A 20,105-nucleotide genomic window follows, 5' to 3' on the forward strand; every position below is an offset into this window, starting at 1 on the left:
TAAAACAAAAATATACCATAGCTCAGAGGTTTCTAAATGTTTTTGTCACATTGACCAAATACTCAAGTCAGAAGTAATTAGAGGCCAAGAAAGCAAGAAGGACTTTGCATAACATAACAAATAAAAAAAACATATATTTGTTTTTGAGCTCATGTGTCTAGCCAATATTTCAACCGCAAAAAGGTTTTTGAATTTAAAATCTTGCTTATTTTATCTACGTATAGTTTTCTAACAAAATGTGACTAACTACAGACCCCGCAATTAACCTGATTAAAAATTTTAATCAAGTATCCCTATTTTAAACCATTAAGTAAAACCACAGAGAGTAAGATGCTGATTGCTCGTAAACTCTCCACAGCAGCTCACCTGTAATGATATCAGTGAGAAAGCGTGTTCATCAAATCTTTATTTCAGAAAACAAATCGAGCTGCAGAACAAACTCGTGTGAAAAGAAAAAAAAACGTGTGAGGACTTGAACATTAGCAAAAGGAAGCGATTCCCCTTCACAGCACGTTTACGTCGGGCCGTGCAGCGTATTCAGAGAGAAAATGAGGCTGTGTCCTCCGTCATGACGCAGCCCGAGTCTCTGGGACGGCTCTTCATGTCTTCACTGGACCGCTCCGGTTCCGGACTGGATTCATCCTCCGCCAGGCTGTCGGCTAGAAGGCAGGGAAGCAGGTTTTGGTTGGATGGAGCATGTGATCAGAGAGGTGGGTAGATAAGAAGAAATCATGTACTGCTGTGATTGGAGGAAGAGCCTATCTGCCCTCATTTGTTCCGCTCTATTCTCAGAAACCTCTCCGAGGTTATCCTGTTAACTTTCACCTCTTTAGCTTTGGTTTCACCTCTACTTGCGCTGGAATGCCCCTCGTCCCGATTCCCTTTCTAGAACCCCAGTACTTGTTTTTTTTGTTGTTTTGTTTCAGGTTTTGCTGCAGAATATTTGCATTCACAATGTTCCTGAATGATGCTCAGATCAATCAAGTTTATTGAGCAACGAGGCAGTTCAAAGTGCGTAACATGAAAACATAATGAACACATCACATAGTGCAGTGTTTCCCAACCCTGGTCCTCAAGGCACACTGTCCTAGATGTTTTAGAGGCTTCCCTGCTTTAATGTGCCTGATTCAACTGACTGCAGTTCAACAAATGCCTGTTATCCGCGAGGCCATCAACTGAAATCAGCTGGACTGAAGCAAGGAAATACCTAAAACATGCAGGGCAGAGTGCCTTGAGGGCCAGGGTTGGGAAACACTGACATAGTGAACAATTGTAAAACTCGCACAACAAATCCGTTGGTCATTGATACATTAATTGTGGTTCAAAGACACGTGAGCGCGTTTCGTTCCTCTACAACACTCAAAAGGATCTGAATTCTTTTCGTCAACGGCTGTTTGTTTGGTTTTAGTGCTTAGAATATGTTTTTTCCTTCTTCTGACTGTTTTAGTGTTGAATTGTACTGTAAAATCCTTACTGGCAAACGTCTGAATGGGGCGTCTTTTTATTTAAAACAACCTTTTCATTTTATTAAGCGTAATATTGTGTGTGACCTTAGAAAGTTAAATAATATTCGCATTCCTTTAAAGGCGGCTTTAGTTATTCCCGACTAAAACAGGTGGGGTTTTAGTCTAGATTTAAATAATATTTCAACTGTTTTCTAGTTTCCTGGAAGTTGACTCCAAATCTGTGGTGCATAGAAGCTGAATGCTGCTTCTCCCGAGAGGTCTGGAAGGTCGATACAACAGCAGATCTTAAAACGCATTTTGGTGCTAAGCCATTCAGTGATTTATAAACTAACAGGAGTATTTTAAAGTCTGTTCTCTGAGCTACACCGGTCTGGTGCTTACAGTGCAGGAGCTGCAGGGAGTTAACGGCGGTCAGCAGACGTTCTCTGCGCTCCGGCTGAGTCACGTTCAGCTCCATCAGGTCATCTACTGTTTGGTAACCGCCGCGCTGCAGGGACGAGGCGTATTCCTGATGAGGCAAAAAGCACGGTTTAGAGTTTAAGTCAACGTGTCCCGATGAACACAGAGGCGTCATATTAAAGAGGAAGAGCTGCACCTCTACACGGAGGCGCCTTAACGCCTCATGCACTGTTGATTTCTGGCTCACCTCATGCAGGGCCGTGCTAGAGGTGTGTGTGAGCACGTCCACGTAGATGAACTTGAAGTTTCCTGTTCGACCGTTCAGCGAGCCAGTCCATGTTCCCATCGGGGGCTTGGCGATGACATCAATCACATCTCCCACCTGCAAACAAGTTCCTCTCAGTTTCAGTAAACCAGTTTTATTAAATCCCCCAAATAATAGTTGTAAAGTTACGGCTTAAATCATATGTACACTCTATGAAAAGACGCAACCTTTTTTTTTTCCTCACTGTGAGTAAAACAGCTGAAACACTGACTTCTTTTAAATCTCAACTAAAAACCCACTTGTTTAGAATTGTATTTGAAATGTAATCAATTACAAATTTATTGATGGAACTTGACTTAATGCTTTGTTTTGATTATTGATTCTATATTGCATTGTGTTTCTGTGTTTGTAATGATGTAAAGCACTTTGAAATGTCTTGCTGCTGAAATGTGCTATACAAATAAAATTTGATTGATTGATTGATTGATTGTGAGTGAGTGAGGATTACCAAAATTATTTCCATCTGTTACATGCCAAAATACTGAGAGAGATTTTTTTAAATCCTTTAACTCTTTCTTTAAAGGGGCAGCATTGTGTATTTTCTTGTTTCATAGTTTCAAATTATAGAACAATCAAGTAACAATGTTACCTTGAGTTGTTATAAAAATGCTATATATATTAAACATCAGTTTAATGGACATCAGTGCCTCCAAATCCGAGGCCATGGTCTTGAGCCGGAAAAGGGTAGAGTGCCTTCTCCGGGTCAGGGGGGTGTCCTGCCCCAAGTGGAGGAGTTCAAGCATCTCGGGATCTTGTTCACGAATGGGGGAAGAAGGGAGCGGGAGATCGACAGGCGGATTGGTGCAGCGTCTGCCGTGAAGCGGGCGCTGCACCGGTCCGTCGTGGTGAAGAGAGAGCTGAGCCAAAAAGCAAAGCTCTCGATTTACCGGTCGATCTACGTTCCCACCCTCATCTATGGTCATGAGCTTTGGGTCGTGACCAAAAGAACAAGATCGCGGATACAAGTGGCCGAAATGGGTTTTCACAGGAGCTGGAACAAGTGGTCGGGGAGAGGGAAGTCTGGGCCTCCCTTCTGAAGCTCCTTCCCCCGCGACCCGACCCCGGATAAAGCGGAAGAAAATGGATGAATGGATTAAACATGACTTAAAATAAATTAGACTTTGCCATTTAATGCCTTGAAATTGGGCCTCTGTCTCTTTAAGAATCTACCCTCTTTCTAAAACTCCGCCTCCAGGAAGTCATTACAACGTTGCTCCTCTAATAACCTTTTTACCAGCATGCAACAGCTCGTATAATGACCTCAGCTGATGCGCAGTTTAACCAGGTGTTTGCTAATTGCTGCTGGCTAGTCTGAAGGAGCTGAATGGGGGCGAGTGCTGCTCTGAAGCTTCGTCGTCCAGCTTCGTCTTTGAGGCCTGCACTCTGTCCCCCCAATTGTTTAGCACACCGTGTAATCTCCACGGTTGCCATGGGAGATTACAAGATTTGTCAAACATGAGAGAATCAAGGCAACACTCCAGGTATATTTTTGACGAGGGAATAATATTATAAAATGATGAAAAGCTAAAAGAAAAAAAAAGTCTATTTTACACAACAACAAGGTAAGCTCAGGTTTCACTTGGAGGAACTATTTCCAGGCTCCTCCAGGACTCGTATACCTTGAGTGTGAGCGACTCCGTGTCGTACGGACTTGGAACAAACTCCATATGAACTCTCGCTCGGCAGCAGAACTGCCGTGTGAATGTCAGATCGTCCTCCAGCCTCAGACTCTCTCTGTTACTGGAGCAGTTTGACCCACTGGTGACACCACCTGAAGCACACAGGATAAGAGTCACTACACACATAGTGGCTTGAGCTGCAGATAGAAATGTCAGTAAGGACTGTCTGTGGCTCATAGGATACTTGAACATGTGGCAATGCCAACGTAAGATACTGAATCCCAAGTTACCCACCAAGATAGTGCATCTGTGTGAATGGGTGAATGTGACTTATAGTGGAGAAATACTGTGCTATACAAGTTCAGTCCTTTACTACTGCCGTAAATAAGCAGGGATTTCATGAGTTATGTCTTACTGGAGGAGCTCTGTCCACTCTTCAGGCTGTAGAGGCTTTCCAGGGAGTTCCTGGACCGTCTGCGTCCTTTAGCACACGTTCCTCCGTGGCTGGCCTCCCTCTTCGCTGCCTCATCGTTCTGCACGTCTCTGCTCTGTGGAGTAAAAATAACAGTAGTTGCATTTTTATCTTGCTCCTTATCTGCTCTGCCTTGTAGTGTGTGTGATTTAGCTCCTGCAGTCTCCATGCTCCTCCTACCATGTAGGAGCTCCTACCATCTGGAGCTAAAAAAAACAACAACCAAAAAAAAAAACAGCCAGAACAAAGCAAGTCGATAAGCTCCATCAGAGCACCAAGGTGCAATTTAATTCCTCGTGTGACGGCGTAGTTTAAATCCCGTTCTTTTCTGAGACGCGCAACTGGTCTGGCAAGCAATACGCATAATCCTGTAAACGCTGGCTTGCTTTTTATAGTCAACACCAAAGAGGTTTGCTCTGAGTGAAATCCCTGACTACCTGTGGACAGCTTTCACTTTTCTGCTTCCTGTTTCTGTACAAACCACAAATGGTGGCCAGTGTGATCGCACTGTGTGACCCAACAGTGACAGTTGGGTCACTGTTCTAAATATCTGTCAACAGTGGTTTCAAGCTTCAGTCCTTTTAGGTGTCTCTCTGCTTCAGCACATCTGGCTCCAATATTAGCTGATGGCGGTGAGGTAGTTTAGACATTTAATTCAAGTGTGTAGAACAGGGATGTCAAACTCATTTTCATTTTGGGCCAAATCAAAAATCTGAATGTTCTTAAAGGGCTGGTTGTGCCAGAATGTATAGATAAAACCCATTGAACTGTTAAAATATTCATATATAGCTGTTTGCTTCAGCATTCAAGAAGTGTCTCTACAGGATATCGTCATTGCTTTAGTGTTGATTTTTTTGCTTTCAAAATTACAGATTTTGCTCATTTAGAAATGTTTGCAAGGAATTTCTACGATATTTGCGTTAATGTGTGATATTAAAAGCGACTTTTTATTATTACTTGCCGTATCGATTACTTGACATCAAATAAAGCTGAGGCAGCGCTGACTTAAACCCAATGTTTTTGACCAATTTTGAGAAAAATTTGCAGTAAAATCAGAAGGAAAATGTGGGGAACTACTGATTTTGTGTGAATTTTGCCGATTTGTGAAAAACCGGAGGAACTTGTTGATGTAATTCGGAGTTTAGAGGGCCACGTAAAAGTTGCGGCAGGCCAGATTTGGCCCCCTGGCCTTGAGTTTGACACACGTGGTGTAGGACGAGGAACAAAAGTAAAAGCTGCAGGACTCCGGCCCCCGAGGACTGAAGTCTGAGACTGCTGACGTATCAACATGCCTACATCCTGGTATTAGTTCATCATGAGTTCAGTTGTGTCCTCTCACTATAGCATGACCCACAAAACAAAAAGTCCAGAAAAGAGTTTGGCGTTGCAGGTGTGCGGCTGCCAGCTCTGTCCCAGGTGTTTGATGCGTGAGCTGCAGCAAAATTACACTTTTGTTTGATGCATAACTTACAACGAGAGCTGCCCGGGTTTCCTCTGGCGAGGCGTCGATGTCCTTTGAGTCGCTTCCTGTCTCCGTCTCCCTCCCCTGCAGCTTCAGCTCCGTGGTCTCCTGCTTTCCCTGGAAATAAAGCACGTTTTAAACTGAGAGAAACCGCCGCAAACGGATTTTAGTTTTCAGCAAGTTGCTTTCCTGGTTGCACTTTTTAAGTCAGATTGAGGAGTTTGGGATTCTGGAGCCATTATCCTGGATTCGTTTGAGCCCCTTGTCAGATGGCAACAAATCACTCAAGCAGAACCAACTGCTTGGGTAATAGAGGGATTAAATATGTGTATTGTGGTGACAGATGGACATGTTTTTTATTCTCGGTATGACCCTACAACATAAACGGGTCGTGATCATTCCCTGTCTGTGACGACGATGCAGAATTAGGTTAAACCCCGTTAGCCATGCAATAATAGATAGGAAGTCTGTGCGCAGAAATGCGTCTGTGGTCGTGGGGGGGAGGGGACCGAACATCTGCACTTATCTTCAAAAATAATAAATTTTTATTTTTCTCGTTCCTTGAAACCAGATGTTCGCATACAACATAAGTCATCCAGACTTAAATTTTATAGCACAATCAAGTAACTATGTTAACTTCAATTGTTAAACAAATGCGACATATATCAAATATGACAAAAGAAATTTGAGAAAAAAGAGGCCTCTGCTCTTTCTGACATTCTGCCTTCAGGAAGTCGTCACAACATCACTCCTCTCTTAACAATTTATCAACATTTTTATCAGCTTTGCACTGAGAAGCAGCTCCTATAATGAGCTCAGCAGATGCACAGTTCCACCAGGTGTGTGCTAATTGCCGCTGGCTAGTCTGAAGGAGCTGAGTGGAGGAGACGTGGGAGAGGGCTGCTTGAAAGCTTGGAAACTGCAGCTCAGAGAAAGAACTGCACCTCAAAGGCATTTTTGCACAGCTGAGTGGTTGCCATGGAAGATCCAAAAATTTCTCAAATGTGCATGGAAGAAATTTTAACTTAACTCATAATCACCGTTACGCAACATAGTGAAAAAATACGTTTTTGTCAGAAGATGTTGTTGTGTGTCCTTATCTCACGTTGCTTTGTGACAGCTGCAGATCTGTGAGGGACCGGATCATCCGCGACAGAGACAGATCCGACTGTTTCCGGTCCAGCTCCCGGATCAGACTCTCAAACCGATTCCACTCCGAGCTCCAGGGCGGGGACGAGACGTTGCCGTCGTAGGCGCACAGTTCCCGAGGAGTCTGGTGGCGAGCGTGCGGACACTCAAACGTCCTCTGCCTGCGACGCCCCGTCTTTGGGCTCCAGAACCCTCCTGCGGTCGGGTTTCCATGGAGACTCCTGGCGTTCTGATGCGGCTGAAGCGGGTGTGACGCTGCAGTGGCTCTAGAGGAGCTCTTCTCCGTCCTTCTCGAAAGGCCGATGCAGGTTAGCACTGTGCTGTCGTGTCTCACCCCTTCTGCCAAGCAATCTAAATATAAGCAGAAATTATTATTATTCACCACTTTAACTCGGATCACAGAACAGAGACAAACCTACAGTGACTCACCATGTTTCTTGGTTGTGCATGAGTCTTTAACGCCATCAGTCTGATGGCCATTCTTTATGTGAACCAGTTTTTGAATCTTTTTCAGTCGTCCTGTGGTTTCAGCAGAGTCACCAGGCTGCAGTTAGAAACAAAGCATCCGCTCAGCTTAGACATGTTTGAAACTCACACACAAACCCAACAACACTTCACAAAAGTGGACGATAAATGACGGAAACAGTCGCAATTAAATACATTTGAGTCGATTTACGTAGCACCAATCCGCAACACGCGATTGACTGATTCAATCCAATCGTGCAGACAGGTTTCAAGTCAGTTTCATACATTCCAAACAGATCTTAACGTGTTTGAGTGATAATGTATGCTCGTGTGTTTTGAATGAACAAAGCGTGAGGGGTGAGCAAAGGGATCATGAAGGAGAATCAAGAGGATGAAAGAAATGAAAACAGTTAAGAAGTGGGATGAGGAGAATGAGTGTGAGGGGAAGTAAAAGCAGAATAAGGGTTATAGGTGATAGAATAAGGGGTTGTTAAGTGCAGTGAGGGCAAAAAGTGGGACGAATAAAATATAATAAGGATGGTAAAGGATGATTACTTCAATAAAGGGGTTATAAAGAGGGATATCGGCAATTAGATGGTTGAAAATGGGTCGTTAAATGAGATGAAGACACTATGTTTCCATCCAATCTTGATGAGAATTTTGGGTAAACTTTAAAAAAGTGAAATGCGAATTAAGCGTGTTTCCATTGACTGGTTTGGAGTGAAGCAACCAGGCTATGCAAAGTGTCATTTCGTCAGGTGACAACTCTATGTATGGCTGTAATAAACAGGAAGTAGAGTTTGCAAACTAGCACGGCGCACACATCTCAGAAAAAAGCAACCCTGCAGGCAAACACTGATGAAGTGTTGAACGATGTGATTTTTTTATGCAGGCGGATGCTCAGATTTTTTGTGAATGTGAAAGTCAAAAATCAGCTGCTGCACTCAAACCCTGCTGTCAAGAGGAAAATCCAGTAATCCCAAAGAACGCCGGCAGAAATAACTGGATTTCTAAAGGTGGTAAAAGACTTAAGCAGGCAGAGGATGGGACACGTGTGGCTTTTTCTCTCTAATTCTGACACAAAAATCCTAGTAAAAGGCACCTGGACCCACATTTTCTATAAAGAAGACTAATAAATAAATATGATCTTCTTTAAAAAAAAATGCAATACTTCTGATTTGCTCCCAATCAAAATATTACTGAAAACATATTTTCCAGTGAGCATAGATTGACCTCAGTCATTTCTTTCACGTGGATCAACAGGGTGCCCAGGTGTGCAGGTGTAGCAGCTCTCTACGTGCATCATGGACGCTCACAGCGGAGTGGATCCAGGATTACACAACGCTCTGGCATCTGCACAGCTTTGCAAAATGATCATTTGAGCAGAAAAGGTCATTGTTTAGTCATGCTAACAACAAGGAAGCACTCAAATGCTCTACACCACGTTTGGGAACCAAATGTGATACTGTTGCTTGAAAAATGTAAAGTAAAAATTAATTTTAACAGATTATTATGTTAAAGTGAGATTTGTACTGGGTGGGTTCTACCTGAGCTGGTGGATCTGTCCTTGTTCTTTCTGAGGCCGGCTCCCTGATTCGGACTTGTCTTGTTAACGCGCTGCTCTCACTGCAAGCTTCAGAAAACAGAGAAAACTTTTAAAGGTAAAATTAAGGCCAAACACACCCATTTATAAAACGAGCCTTTTAAATGCAACTCATAGCAAATGAAAAGCACCTGAGCCTGTTATTACAAATACTCTGTGGGAGTCTGCTGTACGTTTTAAATGAAGAAACTAAAAGATAGTCTCCTTATACATCAAGTCCTCATCCTTTATCTGATTTTTATTACTGTGTCTTTGGTTTATACACTAAATAATAGTTTTAGTTCTAACTTTTGATGTATTAATTTAATTGGAAAAAAATTATCTCGTTTTTCTGTTGTTGATCTATTAATCACAGATCAGATCTGATTTACTGAAAGTTTTCTGATTATGATATTTTGGCCCAGGTCTGGGTTAGCAACATGATCCCACTAGCATAGCACTTTTTTTTTTAGGATGCAGTCTTATATTATTTTGTACTCACCAAAGGTTTCATCCTCCATTGGCTTACATGATCTAAAATGGCAAATAGTAATTAATTAATTAATCAACTCATTATTGGAAAAAAAAAGAGTTAATAAGCTCAGATGAAGTACCTCCTGCTTTCCTCTTTAGGTTTGGTCCTTGTCTGATGTTTGTCCTTGAAAAAATAAAGCATCGTCTTAAACATTGAGCTGAATGCTCAAACCAGTCGCACAGTTTGTATAATTTCTTGCTAGACTTCAAATCAGAAGGTTTGTTCCGACGAGCTGGCCCTCACATTTCCCAGAATCTTTGACTGTGTCACAGAGACTTTTGTATTGCATCTTTTTTTACGTAACCAAGCCCACAGTGTTGGGCTATACTTAATAAAGCTGGATTAATTACTCAGAGTTCAACGTCAGTGTCAGTGTCTGCTTGTTGTGGAGGGAAGACAGAATGTAGATGGACTTACAGTGCTGATGGACGGGTCTGAGCCGCCCCACTCAGGTTTGCATCGTAGATGCCCAGAACTGCACCGACACTTGGGCGAGATGTCTTTGTTTGTCTGGCTGTTCGCTGGCTCATAGATGCTCTCAGTGGAGCCATCCTAAGGAAACAAAACAAGCAGATTTTATGTCCTTATCATCTGAAATAGGACAACTATTCAAATACAAATTGTCTTTGTTGGCTCTTGGGCGGTTGGGTACTCTTATAATATGCAATCTAACCAGAGGTGGGGACTCGAGTCACATGACTTGGACTCGAGTCAGACTCGAGTCGTTAAAATCACGACTTGAGACTTGACTTGAAAAAATGCTCAAAGACTCGGACTTGACTTTGAGTTTCATGCCATTGACTTGGGACTTGACTCGACTTGAAGCTGTTTACTTGAAAAGACTTGATATTTTTTACTCAAAGTCTTAAAATTTAAAACACATTATTTATAAAGTGGCGTCATTAATTAATTTCACTCATTCCGTATCAATATGCGCAGACCGTCACTATGGTTTTCCTCTCTCCTTATGTATGTATGTGTACGTAGCTGCAGCACAACCAATCAAATTAACAGGATTTGGACGTTTAAAAAAACGCGGCAAAGCTACAGAGCTCAGGGAACGAAATACGAAATAACGGCTCGAATATGCTTCCGCGAGTAATTTCTTTTGGCTACGTAGGTTATGAACTTTCGACTAAAAAACGAACTGCAACTTGTAAAACATGCAAGAAGAGAATATCGGATGGAGATGCCACGACGTCCAACTTTGTCCGGCATTTGAAGCTTCACAAAGATCGGTAGGTGGCGCTTTTCTTTTGCTGTAAGATAGTTGACTTTAGCTAACTTCGTGTTAGCATGTGTACTCCGGGTTAAATTGGTGATTATTTACCATAAATCCGGTCCTTCAAATGCCTCCACAAATAATGTGCACCGTGTTAGCTCAGGAAGCCGGTGGATAGTGAGCGGGGCTCCGGAACAGAAAGCAGATTCTGGACCTGAACACAGGGAACAGAGTCTCTGTCCCATCATGATGATGAGCCGGGTCTAGTATCATCTAAGGATGGTTGGTGTATTTGAAGACATCTACGTTGGGAAATTATATTGACAATATATTGTTTTGACAGGTCAGAGAAAAGAGGAAAAAACTGCTGTTATGGTTCTTTGTATTGTGCTGTGGAAATGTCAGCATTTTCCTCTTTTTTTATTGAATATCAAGTTTAACAGAACTGGGCAATAAAGTGGTCCAATTTAAAAATGTTTTTATACTTTGTGTTCAGCTACACATGTTCTATCATTTGAGATAAATACATATTTTAAAACGAACAAATGGTCTATTATTGGAATTTTATGTATAATTGCAAATTATAAAAAAAATATAAAATAAAAACGACTCGAAATGACTTGAAATTAAAGGTTCCTGACTTGAGACTTGACTCGACTTTTGCCTGTCTTTACTTGAGACTTGACTCGGACTTGAGGACAGAGACTTGAGACTTACTTGAGACTTGCAACACAGTGACTTGGTCACACCTCTGAATCTAACGTACATTGACACGTCTACTGAATTCCAGACTAATATCCGTCTGCGTGGTGGCGCGAGTCTGACGAATACTGTAGGACAAAATGTAAGAAGACGATGGACTCGTAGGTTTCAGCAGCAAAAGGTGTGGGGGGATTGAGTACCAATAAGATCATGATGAATGTTGACCCATAGTTGGGTTTCCCAGATTGGTCTAGGACGTCATTGGACTTCTGCGCTAGTCATATGTGGTCCATAACAAACATGTTGTTCAAGTATAAAGTCGTATTGAAGTGTACTTTGTACCAGGCCACCTTGTGCTAAAGGTTGATCATTGATTTTGCAGTTGCACCATTAAATCCGCATCATGTCTTAGACTCAATACCAACACAAGTCCACTGCAATAATTCCCTATTATGATAGTTACCATAACATGAATTTACCATATTTCATGTTTTTTGCACAAATAACATCCTGAACCAAAATAAACAACTTTATGGGATTTCAAACTAATTGTTAAGATGAATAAGAGGCAGCCTCAACCAGCGATGCTTTGCTTAGTAAAATGAGCAAACAATGGTCTCCTGAAAAAGTGCAGACGTTTGATATCCGCAAATTGCTTGAATTGTTTTAGTCAGCTCAATCAGGGCTGTTAGCTTTCCACCATTGTAAGTTACGGTTATAATTAGTTCTGGTAATAATTTCACAAAACCTCAGTTCTAAAAATCCAAACTAGTTCCTGAAGAGATGACCTGCCACATTTAAAGGCGACAAAAAAAAGTAATCCCAGAGCCATTGATGTTTAGAATAAGGCAGGAGAAAGCTGCCGGATGTCAATTTCTCAAACAAAGAGCGGATTACAAAGTCAGGGTTGCTTTATGGACGGCTTTCGTTACAAAAATCTGTCAATTTCCTATGTTAAGCAGAAAGAAAAATAACTGCTTCATCTATTATCGTCAAGTCCTCTGATAGAAATCGCAACAAGTAATTTCTAATCTTTAAGTATCAGTTATGTAACAATGAATGTGTCACAGCTTTACCAGTCTAATAGAACACCTTGAGAGTTTTTAGTTTAAATGTTTTGTTTTTTTCCTAAGGTTGATTTGATGTTTTGACCCCTGATCAATAGAAATAGATAATCAGAATTCAATAGAATCTGTCCAAATCTTAAACTTCCTTTCCTTAATGTTAAGTCTGTGCAACTATAAACATGTTTTCATAAATTCCTAACCATGTACAACAAGAGAAGTACAGCAAAGAAGAATGCTTTTCAGAAATCAACCGAATCTTCTCTCTAACACCAACATCACTAGCACTCCTCGTAGGTTCCTCAGCTGACCGGCTCTCTTCAAAAGTCACAGGAGTCAAACAGATTCTCCCGAGCGACTAACTTAAAACATTTCAAACACTTCAGAAGCTCAGCCTTACCAGCATGAAGCAGAACAGGTTCATGTTCGACAGTCAGGGCCGGAGACTGCCAAAAGCGACCGAGCTGCTCTCCGTAACCTCGAAGCAAACTTCTCCCCACACACAAACACCCTAACACACCCCTGTGATGCAAGAGCCACGCAGCCCCCACGCCGTCTCCCATCCAGAGCTTAATCCTAGTTTTAAATCCCTCCTATAATCCAATAGATGCAGCGAGCTGTCACTGTCAAACGTTGGCCTCGGACGGAGTCAAAGCTCCCGTAACAACAGGACAATAAACAACAGGCCATGTTTGCTTGCCGTGTGACTCAGATGATGTTAATAATAACCTGAGACTGGGATGGAACAATCATGTGATGTTAAACTTTTTTCCCTTCTGTTTTGGAGGGGGGGAGGAATCAGTGGGGGTGTCACCACATGTTCTAAAATGTGCTTTGAATGTTATTCATGTTTGGATGTTTATGTTTGCATAAAAATATTAATATTCAGTCGATTCTGTTCACGTAGTGAGCCGACAAAACTCAGTTTGTGTCGTGATCCTCCAGCGTTTTGGGTTGTGGCTTTCATAATCTCTGATTTCTGTATTATTGCTACAATGGTCTTGCCATTTTTCAGTTGTTTGTTGTTGTCATTAGGGTTTTATCCTGCCAGTAAATTTTCTTGAGTTTCTCAGTTTATCCTTGTGTTTGTTTCTCTTTGATCAATGTTGGTATTTTTTTGTTAAGTTTGTCGTTCCGTTGCCTCAGCTTCCTCTCCTGGTTTCATTAAGCATAAATATCAGCTATAGCCACAGAGGCTGAAGCTAACGCACTACATCATTTTCTGTCTGCTTTTACATTCACCTCCCATCTAGGGAAAGTCTCCATCAGCCTGCACAAAATCTGTTTAGTGTGTGAGACGGACTGAAGACCAGAGTCTGCAAGTGTGTGAAACCAACTGACCTCAGTCATCTTCAAAAAAAATGTGTTTGCATTTCTTGAGGCGGGCCTTGCAACAATAAGCTGATGCTACAAACGCTTTGGTACACTAGTTGTATTTTTAGCTATACATATTTACTTGAAGTTAAGCTAGATCATAACTGAATGGTGTGTTTATGAATAATACTTTTGCTTTGAAACCAAACTCTCTTCTGACAGAGCAAATCCTCTGGATGGTAGACATAAGCAGAACACGAACAGTTTATCCCATTAAAACACTACTTACTGACTTCTGTCTTTTAAATGTTTTCTCAAAGTTGTGACATTTAAAATCAGTCCACGTCTCATTTTGACAAATCCCGTAAATCACACAATGCAGACCATTTGTCGAATCTCTGCTCTGACATTTGGAGCCAACAGAGTAACATCAATTACGTCAGCCTTCTTCTTTGAAGCTGGCGCTTCAAGCGAACAACCGTCTAAAAATGAGGATCTGAACAATTATTGCGACAGTCAGGCGGATTGGTTCCCTCCCCCCGGCTTTCCATTTGTCTGCACCTTCTCTTGAGTCAGCCACAGACAATGGTCACATTTCACATTGCTATGATCAGAGTTTTGTAGCAGAATTAATCAGAGAACGACAAAAATGTTTCTCTGAAACAAGGAAATCACTCAACTCTACTGGCTCTTTCATAGAGAAATTTCAAGAATCTTTGTTCTTCTTGGAGTTGATTTGAGAGAAAAATTATCCACAGCCATATCCCTGATGGAAAGAATAAATCATCTGAGAGTGCAACAGTGAGCGACAGAATATCTTTACATTGGAGAAGCTGAGATAATTTTTCCACTCCAGTAATCCAATAAGTCAAGTTAAGAGTTAGTTTTCAGAACATGTATAACTCAGAACTAGATAGTGATGCAGCTCTGGTATGTTGACTTTCCCATGATGTTGCACAAAGAAGCAGTGCGTTTCAGATGTGCCTTTAATTACATCCACAGGTGTATCTCTAATTAACTCAGGTGTTTTCAATAAACCTATCAGAAGCTTCCAAAGAAATGACATCAGATGTCCCAAAGTGTTCAGGGCATATTAATCTTAGTGTATTAAGAAGTTTGACTGAAGAATGTAATAAAATTACTTTTAAAATCTTCTCTTTCATTATTCTGCCATTTAGCAAATAGAACAAATTTTGATAATCTTAATATACCTAAAAACGTGAAAAGTTTATTCCGATTTCATGTCAAACAGTGTGAAAAAAAGCATGTGTCTTATATAGTTTATATAAACTTCTGATTTCAAAAGTAATTTTAGCAAATTTGACTTGAGGATAGACGCTTCCTCATCTTATTGCATATTTTGAAAAAGAAATGAGAAGGTGTCAGATTGGTAAAAAAACCCCACAAATTTACAGTCGACATACAAGGACTATAGGGATTAATCACACTATGGCAGTGATTTCCCAACTTTTTTCCTTGCAGGTCAAAATGGTCAAGAAGGTTTTTGGGACCACAAAAATCAGATTTATTTGTCAAATAAAAATATAAATAATAAAGTTGCAGGGTATTTGTGGTTGTGATGGACAGGCGACCTGTCCAGGGTGTACCCCGCCTGTCGCCCGTTGACAGCTGGAGATAGCAACAGGTTACAATTATGTGAAATCAACATTTTTCAGCTTTACATCATGTTAAAATGCCATTTCCCCATAAAAACAAATGGAGTGTTGCCTTGACTCTTTAATGTATGTGTGAGAAATCATTGAATCTCCTGTGGAAACCAATTAGCTGTGAAAAACATCAGGGTGAACCTGAGACGGAGTTGCTCCTCTGAGCTGCAGTTTCCAAGCTTTTGACGAAGCAGCCCTCCTTCAGAAGGGCTGCTCTGTCAACTCAGCTCCTTCAGAATTAGCAAATTAGCAATTAGCAGTTAGCAAACATCTGCTAAACTCATTATACTCATTATATCTCAGTGCCAATCTGGTAAAAACGTTGTTAAAGGGTCAACAAAGGAGCGCTGCTGTTATGCCTTCCAGAGTTTCAGAAAAAGCAGGAGTTTTTAAAGAGTAAGAGTACTGACTTAAAAATAATATTTCTTTTAAGTTATATTCGATTCGTATAGTATTTTTTATAATATAGTTAGTTGATTGTGCTATAAAATAGTTCTATGTGGCTGGAAAACATAGAATACTGTGTTCTTTCTTGCCTCATAAACACCAGGACGTTTTGCTCTATAGATTGTGGGACTTAACATCCACAGTTTCTATTAAGCTAAAAGGAAAGAGAGAACACTTTAAGGAGTATGCAGAGCTCACTACAGGTGCAGTCTTTTGATACTTTCTTTTTCAAACTTAAAGGGTTGTGTTTCTAACTTAAGAATATTGTGAAGCTCCCTTAAAAGCTCCTCTGTTGCATGCGTGATTTGCCTCAGGCTTGTTAGGCTGCTGAACGGAGGTAAGATCTTAAGAATAATCTAAAGCAAACACTGAGAACCTAAGTGGTGCCAAGGGAGTGAGAAACTACCACTCTTACACAATTACGGAGACGGAAGAAATGCTGCTGAATCTTTTAGCTGGAAATGTTACAGCCCCAGAAGCTTTTTGACATGATTCATTTGCTGCTTTTCCTCATGAATTCTGCATGATAGTCTGTGTGATTAAATATTTAATGCTCACTCACATTGGCTTTGGATAGATAAATAAGAGCTCACCCAGGAGATGGAGGATTGGCCTGTGGTCATGTGGGTGGACTGACATGCTAAGTCGTTAGCATCCACACAGCGGCTGGAATGATGAATAAGAGAGCAGCCTAATCCCTGCTACACACTCCACACTATGCTGTGTATTTCATATATTCAGACTTTTATTAGCAGTTTTACTTTTAGCCTCAAAGTTCACTGTAAATAACTAACATCTAACACCGTTCTTGTAGTTAAATGTTAGTGTACTTCCCTCTATTGTGGCCCGTCAAAAACACAAAATCGTGCATCCCAGAACTCAGTGGATCTCATTTCGCCAACCCTCCTCACTCTCTTTGTGGTTTACTTGTGTGTTAAGTCAAAGCCTGAGGCCTAAACCGAAAAAATCTTTCAAACTAGCATTCAGCGAGCTGTGAGGAAAATACAGTTTGCAATCTTGCCACATAAGCTTCCATTATCGGTATATCCAGAGAGAAAATAGGAAATGAAATCATCCATCTTCTTGATAAGATGAATTTATGCTAATAGGGTGTAGACCAGACATATTTTTGAATGAATTACAGAAAGAAAGCTTCAACGTTTTTCATAGCCATATATAAATACCTAGATCATATTAAAGGCCTGATTTAAGCCGCCCCAATCCCGCATCGCATCCGAAGTGAAATCTGTCTGGAGCGACTAATGATTTAAGTTGTGAGATGAAATACCTGACAATACAGTTTGGTAGCATTGTTGGCTCTTAAAAAAAACTCCTGGTATTCATTTTCACTTTATTGCCAATCAAAAAAAGCCGTCGCCAAGAATCTGACTCTCTCCAAGGCGAAGTTGATGCAGCATGGTTTGATCAATCAATCAATCAAGTTTATTTATGTAGCACACTTCAGCAGCAAGGCAGTTCAAAGTGCTTACCATGAGAAAAACACAAAATTACACAGATATAAAGAAAACACCACACACAGTTAACAATTGATCAAACATTACATTCTGAAGAGTGTCATCACCAAAATCATACACATCAAATATTGATGTTAGTGTTGGGTGGAGATAAAGATGCTAAGTACAATGATGAACCAAAACATATTTGTATCTTAGTAATGACTTCAGCTGCAGGGTTCCTTCATTCTGGTTGTTTTCTGTTTCTCCAGTAGATGTCAGAGTTACACCTATTGATGAATTGGCTCCGTCTTCAGTTCATTAGTCAGGACTTGTGTGCAGCTTCAGGTAAAACACGGTTATAGCTTAGGGCCACCGCTGCTTTATCTCCTATTCTAAATATCATTTATGTGTTTATCTGAATTATTCAATATTTTTACCGTCTTTGAATCCGCTTTGCGAAGCTGCACTTTTAGTCTTGTAAAAACAGCCGTCGCGGGATCTTATACTGCGTGCATAAATTTCCGACAGTGCGGCAACACGTACCGCCGAAAGATTTAATTAAAGCCACTAATTCTTCTGTTGACGGACTGGATATAATATGATCCATTGATTCGCCTTAAACACCTTCCACGGAGTGTAATTAGAATATTAAATCACGGCTCCACCTTCAGTTCCAGCCTGCTCCTGCCTCAGGTGAAGCTTGACCTCCAGCCTGCAGAATAACCCAGTCAGGCCCCACTCCCCCCTTCACTCCGACCTGTTCGTCCAAAAACAGAAGATGGAGACCGCACCTCTGACCTCGGCTCGCAACCTCTCGTTTACCAGGCATTCCTGCGGTGACCTCTGACCCAAGGACGCGAAAAATCTCAGCCCAGAGGCTGCAACCTGGTGCCCTCTGTCCACGACCTTTTAACCTCTGCACACCCCCGGAGTCAAAAAGCGAAGCGGCTTGTCCCCTTGGAATAAACGACCCCTCGTCCTCTCGTCTGGCAGAGGTATGTGAATATTTTGACCTCGCGCGACCCTTCATTAGCGGTCCCTTTTATGACGCCGCTTCCACTCTGCTACTTCGTCAGCACATCACAGATGGGGTTGGGGGGTTGGAGGAAAGGACAGGTGGAGGGAGGGGAGAGAGCGACACAAAGCAGAGAACGGAGGAAAAAGGCGGCAGAGAGAGGAAGAGATTGGGATGTAAAACGAGGGCAGGAGACAGAGAGAGTGGCAGAGTTTGCTGCGCTGACTGAAATGTCACCTCTACATGACTTCCCTTGTTCCGACGCCGGACATCCTTATCTGATCTCCATTCTCCTTGGGAGTTGTAGTCCTGGTGACACAAAACAGATCACAAGCAGAGTGCCTGTTCAACATCAGCTACGAGCAAAAACTATTTCTAATGCATCCAGTGGCTCCATGAGTTTTACTGACACAAACATTTGAAACGTTAAATGGGGCAGTATTGCATATTTTCCAGCCACAGCATAATCACGTAGCTATATTACCTGCAGTTGTTGTACAAAGGCTGTATTTTTCAATTATTACTTAAAATAAAATTGACTTCATAATTTTACGCTTTGAAGTTGGGCCTGTCTCTTTAAGGAACTCTTGCTCTTTCGGAAACTCTGCCTTTAGGAAGTTATCAAAGCATCACTCCTCCATTAACACTTTAGCAATGTTTTCATCAGAGTTTCACTGAGAAGTAGTTCCTATAATAAGCTCGGCAGATGAGCAGTTCCACCAGGTGTGCGCTAATTGCTGCTGGCTAGTCTGAAGGAGCTGATTGGGAGAGTTGCAGGGGAGGGGTGATACTTGAAGTGGAAGCTTGGAGACTGCAACTCCAACCTCCAACGAGGAGTTTCGTCCTTGGCAGCCATCCAGCCGTTTTGCACAGCTGACTGGTTGCCACGGGAGACTCAAGGATTTCTCAAACATGCACAAAATAATCAAGGCAACACTCCCTCATTTTATCTGACTGAGCAACAATCAGGAATAACAAGGTTATTAAGAAGGGTATAGCATCATCAAAACTGCAAACATGTCGGTTTAACATAATACTGGCCCTTTAAGTCTTTTGCAGCATCTAACAGGTTTTCTTCCTGGGTTGTTCTGAATGTAACTCCATTCATATTCCCATCAAGTTTCGACAACAGTTACAAAAATTATCCCCACAGTTTAATGCCAGTGCCACCCTGTTTTGCCATACGGATGGTGTATTCATGGTGATGTTCTGTGTTAGTTTTATTACTGAGTAGGGCACTGCTCAATGAGATGGAAGCTCGGAAACTGCGGTTCCGAGGAGGAGCTTCGTCCTTGAAGGCGGGGCTAGGTCCACCCAGGCATCCTGCTCAGCTGAATGGTTGCCAAGGAGTTCTCAAGCATTCATGAAAGAATCAAGGCAACACTCCAGGTATGTTTTCAATGAGGTAATAGCATTATAACATGAAGTAAAGCTCAAAAAAGTCAACTTTACGTAACACTCTTCCTTTAACTTCCTGTATCCCTTTCCTTCCATGTCACAGTTATGCACTACTTCCTGTTGCTCAATCAGATAAAAGCATATTAAAACACTCTGAAGTTTGTGCTTGTTATATGAAGTGCGGATGCTCTTGTGAGGCGCTCTGAAACCCGCCTTGAGGCGAGAGCTGCACATCCACATCTGGAAGGTGGCAGATCTTGTTAGCTGCCACTTGACATGAGAAACGGCTGACATGTGTAAGAGATCTGCGTGCGTGCTCATGACATTGGTGTGGTGGCGGTCCAA

The 20,105-nt window shown here is 41.6% G+C and overlaps 1 protein-coding gene across 1 annotated transcript; it reads right to left on the reverse strand.

Annotated features, from left to right (window-relative positions):
* Positions 1–397: 397 nt before the first annotated feature.
* samsn1b (SAM domain, SH3 domain and nuclear localisation signals 1b) lies at positions 398–13,021 on the reverse strand. Its single transcript, XM_028030485.1, has 13 exons — positions 12,863–13,021; positions 9,892–10,026; positions 9,554–9,597; positions 9,442–9,473; positions 8,905–8,990; positions 7,322–7,436; positions 6,849–7,243; positions 5,753–5,860; positions 4,225–4,357; positions 3,810–3,961; positions 2,113–2,247; positions 1,848–1,974; positions 398–659 (listed from the first exon to the last, which is right to left on the reverse strand). The coding sequence occupies exons 1-13, from the start codon at positions 12,884–12,886 to the stop codon at positions 538–540; spliced, it is 1,608 nt and encodes a 535-aa protein (XP_027886286.1). The 5' UTR covers positions 12,887–13,021; the 3' UTR covers positions 398–537.
* Between the last annotated feature and the right edge of the window lie 7,084 nt (positions 13,022–20,105).

The sequence above is a fragment of the Xiphophorus couchianus genome, chromosome 11, assembly GCF_001444195.1.
Source record: "Xiphophorus couchianus chromosome 11, X_couchianus-1.0, whole genome shotgun sequence".
Classification (NCBI taxonomy): Eukaryota; Metazoa; Chordata; class Actinopteri; order Cyprinodontiformes; family Poeciliidae; genus Xiphophorus; species Xiphophorus couchianus.